This window comes from Pan paniscus, chromosome Y (assembly GCF_029289425.2).
Source record: "Pan paniscus chromosome Y, NHGRI_mPanPan1-v2.0_pri, whole genome shotgun sequence".
NCBI lineage: Eukaryota > Metazoa > Chordata > Mammalia > Primates > Hominidae > Pan > Pan paniscus.
In genome coordinates this window covers 44,386,754-44,407,301 of record NC_073273.2, presented here as the reverse complement: position 1 = coordinate 44,407,301, position 20,548 = coordinate 44,386,754, and the positions used below count along the sequence as shown (strand labels likewise).

The window sequence follows — 20,548 nt, the reverse complement described above, 5'->3', positions numbered from 1 at the left end:
TTACAGAACTGTGGGGTATATGAAAGAGATGCAACAACTGTACCAGATAGCAGATATTGAAAGCGAAATGTGGTGATTAGGGAAATGCAAATCACAACCACAGTGAAGCACCACTTCGTACCCACTGAGATGGCTAAAATCTAAAATGGAAAATAACAAGTGTTGGCAAGGATGTGATGAAACTGGAATGTTTGTACAGTGCTGGTGGGAGTCTAAAATGGTACAGCCACTGTGAACAAATGCTTTGGTGGATCCTCAAAAAGTTAAATACAGGATTACTCTATGAACCAGCAATTCCACTCCTAGGTATGTACTCAAAATAATAGAAAACACGGGTTCCAAGAAAAATGTGTACACAAATGTTCAGAGCAGCACTATTCATTATAGCTAAAAGGTAGAAATAACTCACATGTTAATCAGTGGAAGGAATGGATAAACAAAATGTGGTCCATTCACACAATGGAATATTATTTAGCCTTGAAGAGGAATGAAGCACTGAAAATTGCTACAAAGTGGTTGAGCCTCAAAAACATTTTGCAAAGAGAAAGAAGCCAGACACAAATGATCACATAGTGTATATTTTTATGAAGATGAAATTTCAAGAATAGGTGAATCCCTAGAACCAGAAGCAATGTCGTGACTGCCAGGGGCTGGAGGGGAAAGAGAGAGTGACTGCTTGATAAATTCCAGGTTTCTTTTTGGGGGAACGAAAGCATTCTGGAAGTACACAGAGGTGATGGCTGCACAACACTGTGAATATTCTAAATGCCCCTGAATTATTCACTTTTAAATGGTTAATTATATGTAAATTTGACTTCAATTTATTTATTTATTTACAATTAAAAAGGTAACCTTTGGCTGGGGGCGGTGGCTCACACCTGTAATCCCAGCGCTTTGAAAGGCCGAGGTGGGCAGATCATCTGAGGTCAGGGGTTCGAGACCAACCTGGCCAACATGGTGAAACCCGGTCTCTACTAAATATAAAAAAATTAGCTGGGCATGATGGCACATGTCTGTAATCCCAGCTACTCGGGAGGCTGAGGCAGGAGAATCACTTGAACCCGGGACGTGGAGGTTGCAGTGAGCCGAGATCATGCCACTGCACTCCAACCTGGGTGACAGAGTGAGATTCCGTCTCAAAAAAAAAAAAAAGAAAAGAAAAAGAAATAATTCCCGGGGCCGGGCGCAGTGGCTCACGCCTGTAATCCCAGCACTTTGGGAGGCCAAGGCGGGTGGATCACAAGGTCAGGAGATCGAGACCATCCTGGCTAACACGGTATGTTGTACCTGAGCGAGTTAGAAAAATGCCACACTTTGAGACGAATTAAAAGTCCTTTATTAGCCAGCGACTGAGAGACGGCTAATGCTTAATATTCTCTCGGCCCTGAGGAAGGGGCTTGATTAACTTTTATATCTTGGTTTAGGAAGGGGAGGGCGGGGGGTCTCGTGAAAACAATTTTACAGAAATAAAGTAGGCAAAAAGTTAAAAGGATAAATGGTTGCAGGAAAGTAAACAGTTCCAGGTGCAGGGGCTTTAAGACTATTACAAGGTGATAGACTCGGGGCTTTGGGCGTCACTAATCAGACGAATTCCCGGGAACTGTGGATATTGCTCGCCACAGTATCTTATCAGTTAATTGCATTCTTGCATGTGCTGGGAGTCAGCTTGCACGAGTTCAGTCCTTGAGGAAGGGGCTGCCAGTGAAAGAGCCAAGATGGAGTGTGGCTGGCTCTCTTAGCTAAGGGAGAGTCCATTCAGGTGGAAACCAGGCTAGGTGAGTAAAGGAAAAGGGAGAGTCTAAAAACAGGTTAGTAAAAACGAGGTTGGGCATTACAGGTGAAACCCCGTCTCTACTAAAAAATAGAAAAAAAATTAGCCGGGCATGGTGGTGGGCGCCTGTAGTCTCAGCTACTTGGGAGGCTGAGGCAGGAGAATGGCATGAACCCGGGAGGCAGAGCTTGCAGTGAGCCGAGATCTCCCACTGCACTCCAGCCTGGGCGACAGAGCGAGACTCTGTCTCAACAACAACAACAACAAAAAGAGAAATAACTCCCAGACTTCCAGCAGACTCCTTGACTGCCATGAGAGATGTCAGGAAGTCAATGGACGGGTGTTTATAGGTTGTTCAAGAAATGTTCACTATCAAGCAAGAATTGAAAATGCAACTAAATTGCTGTTGGAGAGTGATGATAGCAGAAAGATTTCCAACAAGGAGCTCTGCAATTTTTGCTGAAAAATCTTCCAAATGATGCTCTGCCATAAGAAGAAATTCACACCCTGAATAGCACAGCAGGATGCGAATAGCAATGCCAGCCAAAGACATTGAAAACAAGCCGGTAAAACTAAGTGACTGTTAGCTGTTTAAAAAAATAATAATAACTGGTGTTAACAACAAAGTGAAACTTAACTTCTGAAGATTAGGCTACCTTCACAGAGAGGATAAGGAAGGAAGAACTGAGTAAAAGTAGTTAGATATTGCTGGATTTTGACATTTGAAGGTTAAGTGTTCCTGCTAAAAATAGAAATTGAACATATAACTCCTGAACTAGTGGATGAAAATGAAGAATGAAGAATAAAATTAAATACAAAAAAATGAAGAGTAAAGTTAAATACCAAAATTAGCCAAGTGTTATGGTGAATGCCTGTAGTCCCAGCTACTCAGGAGGCTGAGGTGGGAGGATCACTTGAGCCCCAGAGGTGGAGGTTGCAGTGAGCTGAGATTGCGCCACTGCACTTCCGCCTGGGTGGCAGAGCCAGGCTTTGTCTCAAAAATAAAAATAATAATAATAAATTAAAAACCTGAATACTAAATGGAAGTTAAGAAGGAAGGAATTAGAAAAGAAGAAAAGTAAAATAAAATAGTAGGAATAGTGAATCCTTAGTTATGTTAGATGTTCAGTGATTTAATAAATCTGTAAAAAGCCGGAGACTAGATGATGCAATTTAAAATGTTTGGGCTGGGCGCGGTGGCTCACGCCTGTAATCCCAGCACTGTGGGAGGCCGAGGCGGGTGGATCACGAGGTCAGGAGATCGAGACCATCCTGGCTAACACGGTGAAACCCCATCTCTACTAAAAATACAAATAAAATGTTTCATGCTATTTACGAGAGAAGCATTTGCAACAAAATGCCAAAGAGAAGGTGAAAATAGCTGGAAAAAAATGCGCAAAGCAAATCACCACTAGAAGAAAGCCAAGTTGGGCTAGCAAAATCAGACAAAATAACCTTCGAGGTGCAAACAACTTTGAGGCCCAAATAGAGATTCTTCCCACTAAAAGAATGATTCGCTGAATGATAATGGAATCTTGACCCAGCCTGCACCTCAGGTTAAGTTAAAAGTGGAAATTTAAAGATCTAAGTGTGAGATTTTAAAAAGCATTTCCCCAGAAATACCAGGATCTGTAGATGGAAATGTTATTAAGAATAAAGATGTGGAGCTGAGCGTGGTGGCTCACGCCTGTAATCCCAGAACTTTGGGAGGCCGAGACTGGCTGATTTCTTGAGCCCAGGAGTTTGAGACTAGCCTGGGCAACATAGTGAGACCCCATCTTTACAAAAAATTTTTTAAAAATTAGCTGGACATGGTGGCATGCACCTCTGGTCCCAGTTACTCAGGAGGCTGAGGTGGGAGGATCACCTGTGCCCTAGAGGTTGAGGCTGCAGTGAGGCATGATCACGCCACTGCACTCCAGCCTGCGTGACAGAGCAAGACCCTGTCTCAAAAGAAAAGAAAAGAAAAGAAAAAAGAAGAAAGAAATGAAAACCGTAGCTCAGAGACAGAGAAACTGAGCAATGCGTAGGTTCAGAAGGGTTTGAAACAGACTGAATTGTGTCTTGGCATATGAGAGAGGTCGCAGCTATAAAACAATGAGAGAAGAAACCAAATTCCACATAGGCAGGAGTGAGACAATTGGCTGTTCTTGTGGATGATACGTGATCAAATCTCAACCTCATGCAATACTTTTTTTTTTTTTTTTTGAGACGGAGTCTCGCTCTGTCACCCAGGCTGCAGTGCAGTGGTGTGATCTCACCTCCCCGCAAACTTCTCCTCCCGGGTTCAAGTAATTCTCGTGCCTCAGCTGGGACTACAGGCATGTGCCACCACGCCTGGCTAATTTTTGCATTTTTTTAGTAGAGACGGGGTTTCACCAAGTTGGCCAGGCTGGTCTCGAACTCCTGACCTCAGGTGATCTGTCCACCTCGGTGTCCCAAAGTGCTGGGATTACAGGTGTGAACCACCACACCCGGCCTCATGTAATACTTAAAAATGAACTACAGGTGGATTACAAACCTGAATATAAAAGAAAACTTTTTTTTTTTTTGAAAAATAGAGGGAAATGTCTTATAACCTCAGAGTTAGGAGGTTTTTCTTAGATACAATACAAAAAGCATAACCACGCCCATAGTCCCAGCTACTCAGGAGGCTGAGGCATAAGAATCACTTGAGCTCAAGAGGTGGAGGTTGCGGTGAGCCGAGATCCTGCCATTGCACTCCAGCTGAGGCTACAGAGTGAGAGTATAAAAAAAAAAAAAGAAGCATAACCTTTAAAAATGGGTTAGACTATGTCTACATTTTAAAAATAATAATAATAATAATGTTCCAAGTTCAGGCTCTGAAAAAAGTCAAAAGATGAGCTGTCAACTAGAAGAGGCTCCTTACTGCTCATACCACCAGGGAGAGTTTAATATGCACAATGCAGTCATCCTTCAGAATTCATGGGGAATTAGTTTTAAGACGCCCTCTTCCCCGCAGATGCCAAAATCCACAGCTGCTGAAGTCTCTCATATAAAACGTGCAGTACTTGCATATAATGCAAGTATATGTTCCTGTATATTTTTATTTATTTATTGGGAGACAGAATCTCACTCTGTTGCCCAGGCTGGAGTGCAGTGGCACGATCTTGCCTCACTGTAACCTCCACCTCCCGGGTTCAAGAGATTCTCCTGACTCAACCTCCCAAGTAGCTGGGATTACAGGTATGTGCCACCACTCCCAGCTAATTTTGGTATTTTTAGTAGAGACGGGTTTTAACCATGTTGTCCAGGCTGGTTTCGAACTCCTGACCTCACATAATCTGCCCACCTTGGCCTCCCAAAGTGCTGGGATTACAGGGAGGAGCCACGGTGTCCAGCCTCTGGTATACTTTAAATTATCTCTAGGTTACTCATAACTCCTGATACGGTGTAAATGCTATGCAAATAGTTGTTATACTATATTATTTTTTATTTGTATTACTTTTTATTGGATTGCTATATTTTATTTTTTGAAATATTTTCAATACAAGACTGGTTGGATCTATAGATGCAGAAATTCTGGTTATAGAGCACAAACTGTGTATAGATAGCTCCTACCAAAACAGACGGATGGTGAAAAAAAGAAAAGGAAAGAAAAGAAAAAGAAAATGGAGGAGAGAGACTATGAGGCGACTAAAAGAAGAGGGATATGATGATTCCATTTGCTGACAAGAAAAATTCAAAGAGGAGGGAATTATGCAATTGACCAGCTGATGTGTGTTAGAAATGCTCAGGGTCACACATATTCATTGAAAGCCAATTTAAGCCACTATTTAAATTTAAACCAATTTTCTAAAAAAAAAAAAAAAAAAAAACTCAATTAGGCCAGACGAGGTGGCTCACACCTGTAATCCCGGCACTTTGGGAGGCCGAGGTGGGTGGATCACAAGGTCAGGAGTTTGAGACCAGCCTGGCCAATATGGTGAAACCCTGTTTCTACTAAAAATACAAAAGTTAGCTGGGCATGGTGGTGTGTGCCTGAGGCTGTGAGACTGAGGCAGGAGAATCGCTTGAACCCAGGAGGCGGAGGTTGCAGGGAGCGGAGATCATGCTACTGCACTCCAGCTTGGGCGACAGAGCAAGACTGTCTCAAAAAAAAAAAAAAGAAGTATATTGGTTCCGTCTGGAAAGGTGGACCACTTGAAGCAAAGGCAGGAAGACTGGAAGCAGGGAGAGGGTTTTCAGGTCACAAACAGGTGAGAGACAAAACAGTTGCTTTCTTTTGAGTTTCTGATTAGCCTTTCCAAAGGAGGCGATCAGATACGAATCTGCCTCAGGGAGCAGAGGGGGGACTTTGAATAGAATGGGAGGCAGGTTGGCCCTGAGCAGTTCCCAGCTGGACTTTTCCCTTTAGCTTAGTGACTTGGGGGCCCCGAGATTTATGTTCCTTTCACAGTGTATGAGTGAGAGCACTTGGAAACTGAGAGTGGAAGTGTCGCAGGCCAGGTCTCACTAACACAGGCCCCCACAACACCTGTTTCAGTATTGACTGAGTGGTTAAATATTAAAAGCCAGTGCCCCTATACAAAGGCTGGAATGTAACAAAAGCCCACCGAGAGTTTTTCCGAGGACTTTCCCGGGCCTTAAAGCATGACAAAATAATGAAGGAATTCTTAACAGGACCCATTTAGGATTAAACAACTTTTACTGGGGGTCTGCAGAAACTCCCCAGGCCTCCACAAACAAGTTTATTGGGGCTTTGAAGGAACTCTGCAAACCTCCTGGATTTAGCAGGAGACAACATGAGGGTAATCACCCCAGCACCTGGACCCATTAGATTAAGTCAATTTACTGAGGCTCCTGAGGATGATGCTCAGGACTCAGACCTTAGTTATAGATTAAAAGAAGTTAAGGCCGGGTGCGGTGGCTCAGGCCTATAATCCCAGCACTTTGGGAGGCCAAGATGGGCGGATCACGAGGTCAGGAGATCGAGACCATCCTGGCTAACACTGCGAAACCCCGTCTCTACTAAAAATACAAAAAAATCAGCCGGGTGTAGTGGCGGGCGCCTATAGTGCCAGCTACGCCGGAGGCTGAGGCAGGAGAGTGGCGTGAACCCGGGAGGCGGCGCTTGCAGTGAGCTGAGATTGCGCCACTGCACTCCAGCCTGGGCGACTGAGCGAGACTCCGCCTCAAAAAAAAAAAAACGTTAATCATTTATGTCGTTACATAAATGCGCACTTACACATAGACGTATAGCTCAGAAGGTATATAAGCTCTATAAAACTTTATCATTTTGAGTGGGTCTGGTAATATTATCTACATGCCTTCTCCCTGTAACCACTTGTAGAAATAAAAACTCTCTTCCTCCTCAGTTCATCTGCATCTCATTATTGGGCCATAAAAAAATAGCAGCCTGACCCTCAATTTGCTCAGGAAAGACAAGGGGACTTGGGAACACTCCTTACACTTCAAAGAGAAGGCTCAAGGCCATTAAGAAAGACCTGTTGGGGTGCCATCCTTCCATCTGGCTTAGTTAGTTCTTAAAAAGATTTACATATACCTCAAAAAACAGAGGGGAAAATACTAGTTTTCTAAAGGTAGTACTCTAATGAAAAGTAGGAGGAAGGATTACTTTCTTACCTGACAACAAGGAAAACTCAAATTACATATATTTTAGACTTACAAAAATTTTCTGGACAAATATGAAGAACATTATTAAACTAACAAACAGCAATCCAGAACTTTTGTTGTTGTTGTTTTTGCTAAACGTATTTGTAGTTCTGTTAATTTCCCTACTGTAATCTACCAACTTTATGTGATCTCAGTCTAAAAAGCAGAACTTTCTGGTCATTTGTAAAGAGCATAGAGATTTTAAGGAACATCAGCAATATTCAAATTTAAGAAAACTGATTATAACTTAGAAATTCTGAGGAAGAAGAGTAATGAGGGGTAACTTGTTCTAGCAGAAAATCAAGTATATTTTTATAACCACTTTAATTATTTTAACTACATACCTTCATTCTGTGGTTAAAATTTAAGACACTAACAGTTCCAAATTTTGGTGAGCATGTATAGCAACGGAAAGCTCAGACATTGCTGTGGCAGTGTGAAATAGCACAAAAACCCTGGAAAATTCTTGGAAAGGTACACACAAAATTAACTGAGCTGAAAATTTCACTCCTAGATGTTGGCCCAGGTACATTAAAAACAGATGTCCACTTAGAGACTTGAGCTCAACTGTTGATAGCAGCTTTATTAATAAAAGCCTCAAGCTCAAAATAGCCCAGTGTTCACCACCAACAGTGTACACAAACTGTTGTAAACTCATGCAAATTTCAACCTGAATGAAAGAAGCCAGATGCCCTTCAGAATACAGCTCGGTTGATATAAAGCCTTGAACTCAGCCGGGCGTGGTGGCTCACGCCTGTCATCCCAGCACTTTGAGAGGTCGAGGTGGGCAGATGACGAGGTCAGGAGATCGAGACCATCCTGGCTAACACGGTGAAACCCTGGCTGTACTAAAAATACAAAAAATTATCCAGGCGTGGTGGCGGGCGCCTGTAGTCCCAGCTACTCGGGAGGCTGAGGCAGGAGAATGGCGTGAACTGGGAGGCGGAGCTTGCGGTGAGCCTAGATTGGGCCACTGTACTCCATCCTGAGTGACAGAGCAAGACTCTGTCTCAAAAAAAAAAAAAAAAAAAAAATCTCTCAATTGCATGATAGAAATCATGCAATTGACAGAGGAATTGCAAAAGGGCACAGGAAATTTTAAGGGTTGAAGGAATGATGTAAATAGCTTGTAACCTAGTTGGGGTGATAGTTACTCAGGCATATGCATTTGCCAAAGTTCATGCATCTATAAATAAAAGATCTGTGCACAATATCTCATGAAGATTTTTACTCTTGACATTATTACATAGTCCAATATGAAATAAAATATTAATTAAATTTCTTGAAATACTAGAACTCTGATAACTACCCTTTGTTTCTACACTTTGTAGAAACAAATCTTTGTGGAACAGATTTGGAACAAATATGGAAAATTAATGTATTTCACATCAGTAAAATCGTGACATTGCACAATATTGGGAAAAACATTACCCACTTCAATGCCTAATGAAATAATGTCTATAATCAATCATGAATATCTACATTACTCTTCACTAAGATATTTTTTAGATGGAGCAATTACTTTCAGGTTAATAATAGCAAATATTTAGTTAATTCTTCACTAATGCTGATGTCTGTTCTAAGTATTTCTTTTTTTCTTTTCTTTTCTTTCTTTTTTTTTTTTTTTTTGTTGAGATGGAGTCTCGCTCTGTCGCCCAGGCTGGAGTGCAGTGGCGCCATCTTGGCTCACTGCAAGCTCCATCTACTGGATTCACGCCCTCTCCTGCCTCAGCCTCCCAAGTAGCTGGGACTACAGGCGCCCGCCACCAAGCCTGGCTAATTTTTTGTATTTTTAGTAGAGACGGGGTTTCACCATGTTAGCTAGGATGATCTCAATCTCCTGACCTCGTGATCCACCCACCTTGGCCTCCCAAAGTGCTGGGATTACAGGCGTGAGCCACCGCTCCCAGCCTATTCTAAGTATTTCTTATATACACTCACTTATTTAATGCTTGTGTACCTTAATTCATGTAGCCTTAACATCTCTTCATTGGTTGGTTTTATTAGTAAATAGCATTTCAACTAACAAAATTATTACAGAATTGAAAAAACTGAGACTCAGACAGCGAAGTAAATTGTTCAAGCTCAAGCCTGTAAGTGGCACTCAAGTGAGCCAAAGCTGAAGGGTTTACCTTCCAGAGCCTGTGTTCTTTATTCAGTACCAAGCTCCCTCTTAATGTATTTTAAGTGTTGGCATTTTAAAATATAGCAAACATCCATTGGCAGCCAAAGCACACTTGATACTTATAGTTAGAATTTGTTTATTGATGTTTGTTTAAACATCACAAAAATACAAAAATGCTTCATTTCAGTAATTCCTAAGTAAACCATACATAAAGTATCAATTCCTCTCCTGGGAGTGTGCTTCACAGAAATTCTTATAAATGTTCTCCATTGTACATGTATAAGAATGTATAAAAAAGCACTGTTTGTAATAATTGAAACCAGAAAGTGTCCATTCATTTGTCCAACAAAAATAGAATGAAATATGCACAACAATTTTTTCTTAAAAATTCTGGTTTGGGCAGCATATACACTAAAATTAGAATGATATGGAGAAGAATAACACTGCCCCTGGGCCAGGAGGGTATTCAAATATGAAGTCTTTCATATTTTTGGGAGTAGAATTGTGGCTACCCTCTAGTAGGGTCAGGTGAAGAGATGAGTATTGTTATTCAAAAATTATAATATTTCATCTAGATAGAAGCAATTAGTTCAGATCTATTGTAAAGCATGTTGAATATAGGTAATAAGAATGTATTGTATGCTTGAAAATTGCTAAGAGAATACAATTTAAATGTTCCCAGTGCAAAAGGAAAGGGAAGTATATGAGGTAGTAGATACATTAGCTTTAGTCTTTCCAAAATGTATACATGCATGATGTCATAATTTTTAATAATCTGAAAACCACCAAAATTTATTAAGCAAAAGAAGCTCCACATAATATTTTGTATTTATATTTATTCACATTGTTAAGGAAAAATGGTATTCAGTGATACTTGTTCAAACTTGATAAGGAAGACTATTCATGACCAACAGCACAGCAATGGGGTCTTGCACTGGGGGAGAGATTGGCCTTAGCTCCACATACAGCTGGGCAGGTGGGGATTTATAGCCAAGGAGCAGGGAGTAGGGTCAATGGATGGACAATCACTAAGAGAAGACATCACAGATAAGGAGGATTCTTGCTCAAGACAGGCTAGGCTGATCAGACATCACCTAGAGAGTGGTGGAGGATGAGAAACCTGATCAGATATTGAGGGTGATCGATCAAGTGTTGAGTGTGATCAGATATGCGGTGGGGGTACAGTCTTGCTAACCTGGCTTAGGAGAGTTCTTTGCCAAAACTAAGTTTGGCAAGGAAGTGCACAGGCGAGTCTAGGAGAAGGTTCAGAAACATGACTTAAAGTTTGGTCAAACAGAGAATCTGTGTCAGAGGTTCAAGAAAAGGAAAATTAATGTATGGTAATGAAGGTCAGAATGGGTGTTATTTTTGGGAGAGTGAAAAGAGTGGTTTTAAATATTACAAAGTAGTTTTGAGTCAGTGTTTAAAAGGTAACGGGCAATATACAGTTCTCATTTGGCATAAAGCTCAGATTAAGTAATATTGTCTCTGGAATAAAGTGGTTTATGAATTAACAGCTTTTTTTAAACCCTGAACTTTGAGAAACATGACAGCCATGTCTAATATACACTCTTTTAGTATTTGAGTTTTATTATTTAAGGTAATGTCTCTGAGAAGTTTTGAAATATTGGAAAGCTGACTTTGATACATGCCATTAATTTTGACTTTTGATTTATTTTTATTGTAGAAAAATTTATTTGTAATTTATACTTTAAACTGTGGTTTACAGTTATTTGTAAACTTCTAGTTTCCTGCTTTAGCTTATGTGCAAATTTTATGAAGTCTTGGCATTACATTTTCATTTAAATCCCATCAAATTAAACCAGTTGGGTCACCAGCCCCCACCCTTCCATCTCCATAATCTGGGTAGTCGGCGTTCTCAACATTCCTGTTGAGAATGAAAATTCTGTATTTTTCATTCCACAGGCTTAAAAGTTAATAGGCCATGGAAACAAGTAGATTGCCATTTTAAAAGATAGTTTTCAGAAGAAAGGCAAAATGATAAGTTTCATAGAGATACAAAAATGACAAGGAATTAAAGATTTTGTTTTACCAGAGGCATCTTATAACTAGTTGAAAGGAAATGTCAACCGTTTGGATTTATATGGAGTAAAGGAACTGAATTGCAAGTGGAGGCAAAACTGGTTTTTTCCACAGCGCGAAGGGGAGAGAAAGAAACAAGTTTGATCCTGCTTACATATCCATTGCTTAGTTACCTGCAATTTATAGACACGTAGAAAGTAGCTGAAAGACCAATGAATACACGCTCTAGAAAGGACTGCTTAAGACGCTGCATATAGAAGTGTGATTTTTTTTGGTACGATTTTGAAGTGTGTTTCTCATTAGAGCATTTAAAGTAAGCCACTGTGTCCGTTTGTATCAAGTTAGTAGTCTGACGGCCACAAACATAGGCAGGGTCACTTCTGGATGTCTTATTTCTTTGCATGTTAATCGTGTTGACACAACTTGTCTTGAAATTAAGTTTAAAATGAAATACCAGTAAAGCTGAAATGAATAAGGCCTTTATTAGCCAGAGAAAAGAAAACAATATTGAAACTAAACATAAGAAAGTGAGGGCTGTAAGTTATCGTAAAAAGGAGCATCTAGGTAGGTCTTTGTAGCCAATGTTACCCGATTGTCCTACAGCTTTGTCCAGTGGCTGCAGCGGTCCCGTTGCTGCGGTGAGCTGGCTGCGTTGATGGGCGGTAAGTGGCCTAGCTGGTGCTCCATTGTTGAGTGTGTGGCTTTCGTACAGTCATCCCTGTACAACCTGTTGTCCAGTTGCACTTCGCTGCAGAGTACCGAAGCGGGATCTGCGGGAAGCAAACTGCAATTCTTCGGCAGCATGTTCGCCTTCCGACGAGGTCGATACTTATAATTCGGGTATTTCTCTCTGTGCATGGCCTGTAATTTCTGTGCCTCCTGGAAGAATGGCCATTTTTCGGCTGCAGTAAGCATTTTCCACTGGTATCCCAGCTGCTTGCTGATCTCTGAGTTTCGCATTCTGGGATTCTCTAGAGCCATCTTGCGCCTCTGATCGCGAGACCACACGAAGAATGCGTTCATGGGTCGCTTCACTCTATCCTGGACGCTGTCTTTACTGTTTTCTCCCGTTTCACGCTGATACTTAGAGTTATAGCTTTCAGTGCAAAGGAAGGAAGAGCTTCTCCGGAGAGCGGGAATATTCTGTTGCACACCTGGACTGTAATCATCGCTGTTGAATACGCTTAACATAGCAGAAGCATATGATTGCATTGTCAAAAACAACGAGGGTTCGACAAAATTTAAAGGTGCCAGAGTTCCAAACTTATTTTACTATCCAAAACTCACTTCTACCAGGTTCTTTGTTACGTTAACTTTTGTAATGAAACTTTCATTTCTCCGCCCTCAACACCCCCTCAACCCCTCCCAACCAGCCTACCCCCTAGTGCCCTGACAATGTATTCATTCTCAAGCAAAACATGGTAATTCAGTAACATTGACTACTTGCCCTGCTGATCTGCCTCCCTGACTGCTCTACTACTGTCCTGAAAAATGCAAATTTGACTTAATCGCCAATTTTTTCATTGACCTTTTATGTCACAAAACGAGAGGATACAAAAAGCTATATGAATTGTTTATCATTATCAATATATGTGTATGTTATCTTTAAAAAACAAAGCTTAATGAGAACCTAATTGTGTTAACCACACACATACATACATAACTGCATATTGAATTTATAGTAATTATTATCGCTTTTTCTTCACTTCTATTTAAAAATTGAAAATTCTATACACATTTTTCACAGACATTAACTATCAGAATATTAGCATATACTTACAAGTATTTTATGCCCAAGTTCTAGGATGGCTAACATTTGACTTTTAAAAAAGTAATTGTTTCGTTTAGAAAAAAAAAAGATGACCTAAGAACTCAAAACAGTTTCAGTGAAGTGTTAAGCTACACTAAAAAGGGGACACAATTCTTTTCTTTGCAGATTGTATAGTGGGATATTTTGAAGTCATTCTCTTCACTGTCACACAATTAGCAATTTAAAAAACAATCTTTTACAAGTCTAAATTAAATTTCCATTCACAACAAATAGAGCCATCAATTTATCATATTTCACCTTTTAGTTCAACCTCCTTCAAAATTTAAAGGTCACAGTTTACCAGACTAAACAAGTGAATAACTCTCCTCAATAAATCTTAAAGTCTGAAGAGAAATGACAAGATTTCTTTGCTGAAATAAAATGGGAGGAAAGTCCCCCCACTCACCAATGTTTTAATGCCATATTTGCAAAACAGGAGTAACAAGTACAGGTTGCATAGTACACAGAACCTATTAATAAAAATAAACTCTCAGCAAAACTGAATGATGCCACAATTCCTAAGACAACAAAATAAAAATCCTGTAAAATATGAAAAGAGTTCATAGAACCAAAGGTGGTTGGGTTGTCCAGTAAATGTTATAATGAATTAATATCAGAAAGTTTAAAAAATTATATTCCATGAAAAGAAAAATATGAAAACTGTAATTTGTATCCTAGTTATCTACTAAAGTTTAGTATCTAAGATACAAAATTTAGTATTCATTATACAAAGTGGAAATATAGTTGACTCAAGTTAAAACATGTATCTGGATAGCAAATAAAATGGTTAAATTGCAGTCATACACAGAAACAGATTTTCTACAACTGGAAATCCCTTACAAGATGAGAAAAAAACATACCATTTCAAAACCTGACATGAAAATAGCAAAAAATGACACAAGGCACCACATAGGTGAACCTTGAAAATGTTATACTGTGTGAAAAAGTCAGATACAAGAGGCCAGATACTGAATGATCCCATGTATATGAAATATCCATGAAAGGAAATGAATAGAGACTAAAACCAGATTAATGGTTGCTAAGGACTGGATGAAAGAGGTTGTGGGGAGTTACTGCTGTTGGATGCACGGTTTCTTTTGAGGATTGATAAAATATGCTCTGGAACTAGAGAGAGGTGATGGCTGCACAACATGGTGAACCAAAGAGTCAGAGAAACTGAAGTCCAAATAAGGAGTTTGTTGGCAGTTTTAGAACTGTAATTAGAGAAACAGATTCCAGAAGCATCTGACATTGTGTCGTGACCGGCTGTTTTGAGAGACAGTTTTTAAAGGAAATAAGAGAAAGTTGGTACTCATTAGGTTACTTACAACCTATTATCTTAATTGGTAATGAAGGGTTATCTTAACAGTTCATGAGTTTCTAGGCAAAAGTCCTTGAATCAGGGATTTGGGTAAAAAGTCAGTTTTGACTATGAAGTCTTTTAATAAGTGGGAGCAATTTTTGTCTGCAGAATCTGCAAGTACATTTTGCAGTCAGGCAGTTGCAAGATGGGTTTCAAAAACAAAATGTTGTTGCTATGGTTAGCTCTTGTTGCCTTCGTTCCCCGGTACTACTGAATCGTCCACTTTAAGAGGGACAAAGTGGCGTCGCACAGGAGCGAGGATGGAGAGCGGCGACTAGGCGGCTATCGAGAGGTACAGCGTCCAGTTGCGCCCAGCCACACTGCAGGACGCCGCCCCCGCCACACTACACCTGATACCCTGCGGCCCACCACGGTGCGGCGCTTCATCACGCCTGCCATCCGCCAGGGCCCCGAGGGACTCTTAAGTGTAGTTTCGGGGCCGCAGTCTACGGGGCGACGAGGTGGCAGTGCCGTCCGGCCTCGTGGGATACGTGATGGTGACTGAACAGGAGGAGGTGTCGATGGGGAAGCCAAACCCCTGGCGGGATTCCGGGAATGACAACCAAGAAGAGGAGCTTCTGGAGCGGGACTTTGACCGCTTCCTCGGAACCACTACCAGCTTCAGCCGCTTCACCCTGTAGGGCACCCTGTGGGGCTTCCTTGGCCCGGAAGCCAAACTGCGTGGGGCCTTAACTTGGCCCAGCCTCGCGGCAACGATTCACGCGCAGGTGCCCAAGGACACAGAACCAGAGCTTGAAATTCAAAGCCGCGAACCCTTTACAGCAGTAAACCAGCTCCTTACTTTGGAGCCACTGGTTCCATCACCCCAGTAAAGGAGCTCTTCACAGCACACATTCACAAAAGATAAAGTGGTGAATTTTATATTCTTATATACATATGTCCAACCATCTATATGTTTTTAAAAAGGCAAAAAAGACCTCCCAGATGCATATATTACAGGACGGGGTTTGTGAGGAGACTCACTTGGGGGTGGCAGTCAACAAAATTTAAATAAAGACACGAAATTTTATTATTTTTCTGTCTACAGCTCCTAGGATAGTGTGTGACATGTAGTAGGTTCTCAGTATACTTCTCTGGTACTTAAATTAATGAAATGTGTAAACATGCCTCTGGGTTCAGAAAAAGAAACTCAACCACTTAAAAAAAAAAAAAAGGAAAAACAAAAGTGTTGGTTCTCCTGTAAAGTAACAAACCTACATGCAAAAATAACGGTGCAGGCAGAGGCCGAGAGCATTTAATTTGCCTCTATAATATCATATCAACACATTTTAATCTCTCAACCAGGGCTAATAATTCACTCACTGTCTCCAGGGGACTACATTAACAGTTCTTCCAATATTGGGCCTTTGTATCATCAGCTAACCATATGCTTCCCTGAGCGCCTGAGTGATCCCAGTTTCTGGAACACTATTCCTTTCTCTCAAATTCAGTAAATAAAAAGTTAAAGCGCTATATTGTTTTATATGAGTACGACCTTTAAGATTCACTGATGACTATTTCTCAACAGTTGTTAAATATTTTTACATCAGTCAGGCCCACAAGCAATGTTAACTGGTAGGAAGTTAGCTGGTCCTGTCAATGTTAAATCCAAACGGGCTTAACCAACAGCAAAAGTTGCCAAACTAAGGGATTTTTTTTGTTTTTTTAATCTTAAGGTATGGTAAGAAAAATGTTCAAAGACATTAGATTCAAATAATTTCACACAGATCCTGGTTCATTTTTATATCAGAATAAAAATGAAATGAATAATGAAATAAAAATGAAAACTGAAGAAAGAATAGTAACTTAGATTGGTCCAATGCAATTAATTGCATTTGAGGTACATTAAGGTATTTTATGCTCATTAGTTAAATATCCTTTGTAGCCCTAATTTAATTTCTATGGTGTATGCAAACACAGTTTACCACTGCATAAAGAATAAAACCCACAACATTTTATACGAATTTATTTATTTTTTCTCCTCACAAGATGTACTTTGGTATTTCTTCAAATTCAGGGATGAATGCAGCAAAAATGTTGTGAATATTACTCCACTCATTCTCTCTAATTTTATCTCAAGATATTCCCATCAAAGTAGAAATATATGTGGTCATAAACCATCCCCCATAAATTGTATACTAGACAGAGTTGACTATTCTAAGTCAACTTATGTGTTCATTTATCCTGCAGCTTGGCTATAGGCTGTTTTTTGAAGTCTAATGGTTAGCAGGTCACCAAAGACACAAACAACAAAAGAAAAGGTAAATAAAATGCACAAGAGCAAAATTTAAAACTTTTGTGAAAGGACACTTACAAATAAAAAGGTGTAATAGAGTAACACTAAACTTAGGATTTTTAGACTTGTGATTATTTTTGGGACTTTAGAGTCAAATGTCCTTTCAAGATGTTGGGTTTGCTTTGTTTGCATGTTTTTTATTTTAACCATGCTAAATTCATGGGCCATATTTTCAACATCTAATTCTCAAAAAGTTAGAATAGTCTTCTGATTTGGTAGGTAGAAATTAATGCTCACTTTAATTGCTAGGTTCTACTGTTTCAAGACTTAATCAGATAAATCACCTAGCAACTGATGCATTTAAACATGATCAATTTTATTGGCATCTTTTTTTCCCAGGGATAATCTAATTATTTGCCGGTGGGAGGATGAAGTAGAGTGCAGTGGGAAATAGAATGATCTCCTACCTGAGCCGAAGAACCTTACAAATGCATATTTACTACATGTAAATTAAACTATAAGTAAACAAAATAGTTTACAACTTTAAAATAATGCTGCCTGTTTTTTTCTCTAACCTCACCTGAATTATTTTTCTTTTAGTTTATTATTTTGATTTTTTCAAAGTATAGGAAATTGCCTGTAAAAACAAGGTTTCAAACTTGGGAAGAAATTTCTCATAGAGTGAAGCATTTTTTTTTTTTCAAATCAGTTGTAACTAACGGTCTTAAAATCACATTGTGGCTATCCATGCCTGAAATATGTAAACAGAAAACAGATGACATCCACAATTTTCCTTTCTTCCTTAAAACAAAGAGGTAACTTCACTCTTTTCATTTACCTTCTGATGCACAAGTATGAGCTTCTCTTTTTAGTTCTTCTAATCAGCTTAGATACTACATGTTATAGCTTGTTTCTCTCCATAAAATGAAGGTCACTTTTGATCTTTTCCAGGGTCTTCCTTCAGTTCCTTTTTGTCCAAGGCTAACTACACTCCTCTTTGTCTAGTGAGCCAGCAGCTGTTTGACCAAGAACCATTTTAGGAAACAGTTTTTAAAGATACCTCATGGAAGCATTCTGTTGTACCCTTCCATACATTATTTTTTCTCAGTCTGTTGCATTAAGATTAGAGACTGCTTTCTTTTTATTAATGTTTTGAAATATTTTGTTTAGTGTCCAAAGGCTTGGTCAAATCATGAATAGTTCTATTTTTCTTCTGAAAAATATTGTTCCTTTAGTGATTTATAGTTAAGAGATATTATCCTTTAGCTGTCATACATTTCAAAAATACTTTCCTGATTTTGGACTTAAAATTGCATTTATCCTTTTTATCTTAACCTTCAAAACAATAATATAACAATGATTATTATAATTTGTGCCCGTTTTTGCCTTCTTCGACTGACAATGGCTTTAGTATCTTACTGCTAAAAAATGTTGCTTGTTTGTAAAATAGCCTTTATGCAGAAACCTGCAGCAAGTATCCAATAACCACAACAGGAAAAATCTGAGGAATTCCGGGCTTTTCAAATTTTTGTATTACCTAGCAATTATATGTTATTTGAAATTTGATTAGAAAAAGGCTAAAACAATTGTTTGAATCTGGTAATTAAAAAGTGGTAAGTCTTTGTCTGATCTATGATGGTTAGTAGTTTGTATTTTGTGGTAAAAACAATACTTACTTTCCATTTTCAAATAATTTTAATTGTTATAAGTTATTATAAGCGTCTTGTAATTAGTTTTTACTGCCTCTCTCATAGCTTTGGTTATATCTAATTTCTCATTTATAATATCACTTACATTTGCTTTATTATATTTGTATTTAATCTATACCAGCAAGAGGGCACTTAATATTGCAAGCTTTTAAAAGAAATAGGGCTTCTTCTTTTGCTAATCCTCTTTGTAATTCCTTTTGGCTTTTTGGGAGAAGTTATTTCTACTCAAATCTTGTTCAGGTCACAAAGAAGCTACAGATGAAGAACACAAAAAATTGTTGTTAAAATAAAACTATAACTAGGCTTATTTATGGTGAGTAATTTCTTTTCATGCTCCATTTAAATGTTTTTACCCTAAAGTAATGATGTAGGAGAAGTCTAAAGCAATGGTATTAATATACAAGTCCCAGTGAAAATGTGATTCATGAAACTCTTTTATTTTTGGCTGCATGTAGATTGTTACGATTGTGATGTGAGATGAACATTTTGCATCTTTCAAAATCTTACATTAGTAGGGAGTTGCCCCCAACCTAGGAGAGAGAAAAAGTAATATATTTTTCTCACCTGTCAACAAAGCCAATAGGTGACACACTATGATGAAAGACAGATAAGAGAATAACACTCATATTTATTTAGTAAATGCTTTACATGACATGAGAACCTTCAAAAATGAAGACCCAAAGAAACAGAAAGCTATGTGTTTTTGTTTGTTTGTTTGTTTGTATGTTTTTTTGAGGCAGAGTTTCGCTCTTTTTGCCCAGGCTGGAGTGCAATGGCGTGATCTTGGCTCACAGCAACCTCCACCTCCTGGATTCAAGCAATTCTCCTGCCTCAGCCTCCCAAGTAGCTGGGATTACAGGTGCCTGCCACCATGCCGGGCTAATTTCCTGTATTTTTAGTAGTGATGGGGTTTCGCCATGTTAGCCAGGATGGTATTGATCTCTTGACCTCGTGATCCACCTGCCTAAGCCTCCCAAAGTGCTGAGATTACAGGCGTGAGCCACTGCGCCTGGCCAGCTGTGTGTTCGTACACTTAAGTTTGATGGAGTGGACAGGTGTGCAGAAGTACGACTGGACAAAAGAAGCCCAGATTCTAATGGTACCAGATCTAATGGGGAACTTAGCAAGTCCTGTGTGTTCAGATTCTGGGCCTCTCTGTGCCATCAGCTCCTTTCCTTTGAGTATAGGGAAGGCCCCTCTGGAACGAGGGTCTTAGGACCTGCTTTTCTTCAGAAAGACCATATACATGCAAAGCAACTCCTAAATGCAGAAGGAACCAAGAAACCAAAGTAGCGGGCAGACAAATCCAATTTGTCAGTATGGGATGACTTACTGGGGAAACTTACAGACAAAATGTGGTCTTGGGTGTCCACTAGACAGGTAGATATTTGCATCGCAATCTCCCATATCCATGGCATATATCTTGGGGAAGAAAGAATACATGCTCAGGAAGGAATGTGTAGTTAGCTGCAGGCATGACAGCCTATAATTTCTACAACAACAGGGGTTATTTGGGAGGAAACTTAACAATTAATAGATATTTCTACATAAAGAGTAATACAAAAACTAGACATTTTGGAGGTTACTTCTAGACTCAATGTTAGCCAGATTCAGATTTTAAACTAAAGTAATTCTTGTCCCCACACTCTACCTCTAATTCAGCTGTTCCAATGTCATGTGCTTACCTCTTCTGAGATGGTCCCTGAGACTTTAGAAGGAGGCATCCAGTGCCAGACATTGTATTAATAAATTTATGTTCTAGTTTCAAGAAAAGGCCACAATGGCAATGTAAACGATAACAAGAATTATTAACTGCTTTTGCGATTGTAAGCCCCCAGAACTAAACCAAGGAGA

The 20,548-nt window shown here is 39.5% G+C and overlaps 2 protein-coding genes, 1 non-coding gene and 1 pseudogene across 4 annotated transcripts in view; 3 read left to right on the top strand and 1 right to left on the bottom strand.

Moving 5' to 3' along the window:
- The window catches only part of XG (Xg glycoprotein (Xg blood group)), an 89,094-nt gene that overhangs the window by 24,020 nt on the left and 44,526 nt on the right, over nt 1-20,548 (top strand). The window lies entirely within an intron of this gene.
- On the bottom strand, nt 1,035-15,585 carry SRY (sex determining region Y). The gene has a single exon (XM_063602033.1). The coding sequence runs from the start codon at nt 12,786-12,788 to the stop codon at nt 12,174-12,176; it is 615 nt and encodes a 204-aa protein (XP_063458103.1). The 5' UTR covers nt 12,789-15,585; the 3' UTR covers nt 1,035-12,173.
- LOC129395792 (U6 spliceosomal RNA) lies at nt 9,921-10,025 on the top strand. Its single transcript, XR_008623006.1, has one exon. It is a non-coding gene; the product is annotated as a U6 spliceosomal RNA (small nuclear RNA).
- On the top strand, nt 15,010-19,001 carry LOC129395541 (ribonuclease H2 subunit C-like; annotated as a pseudogene).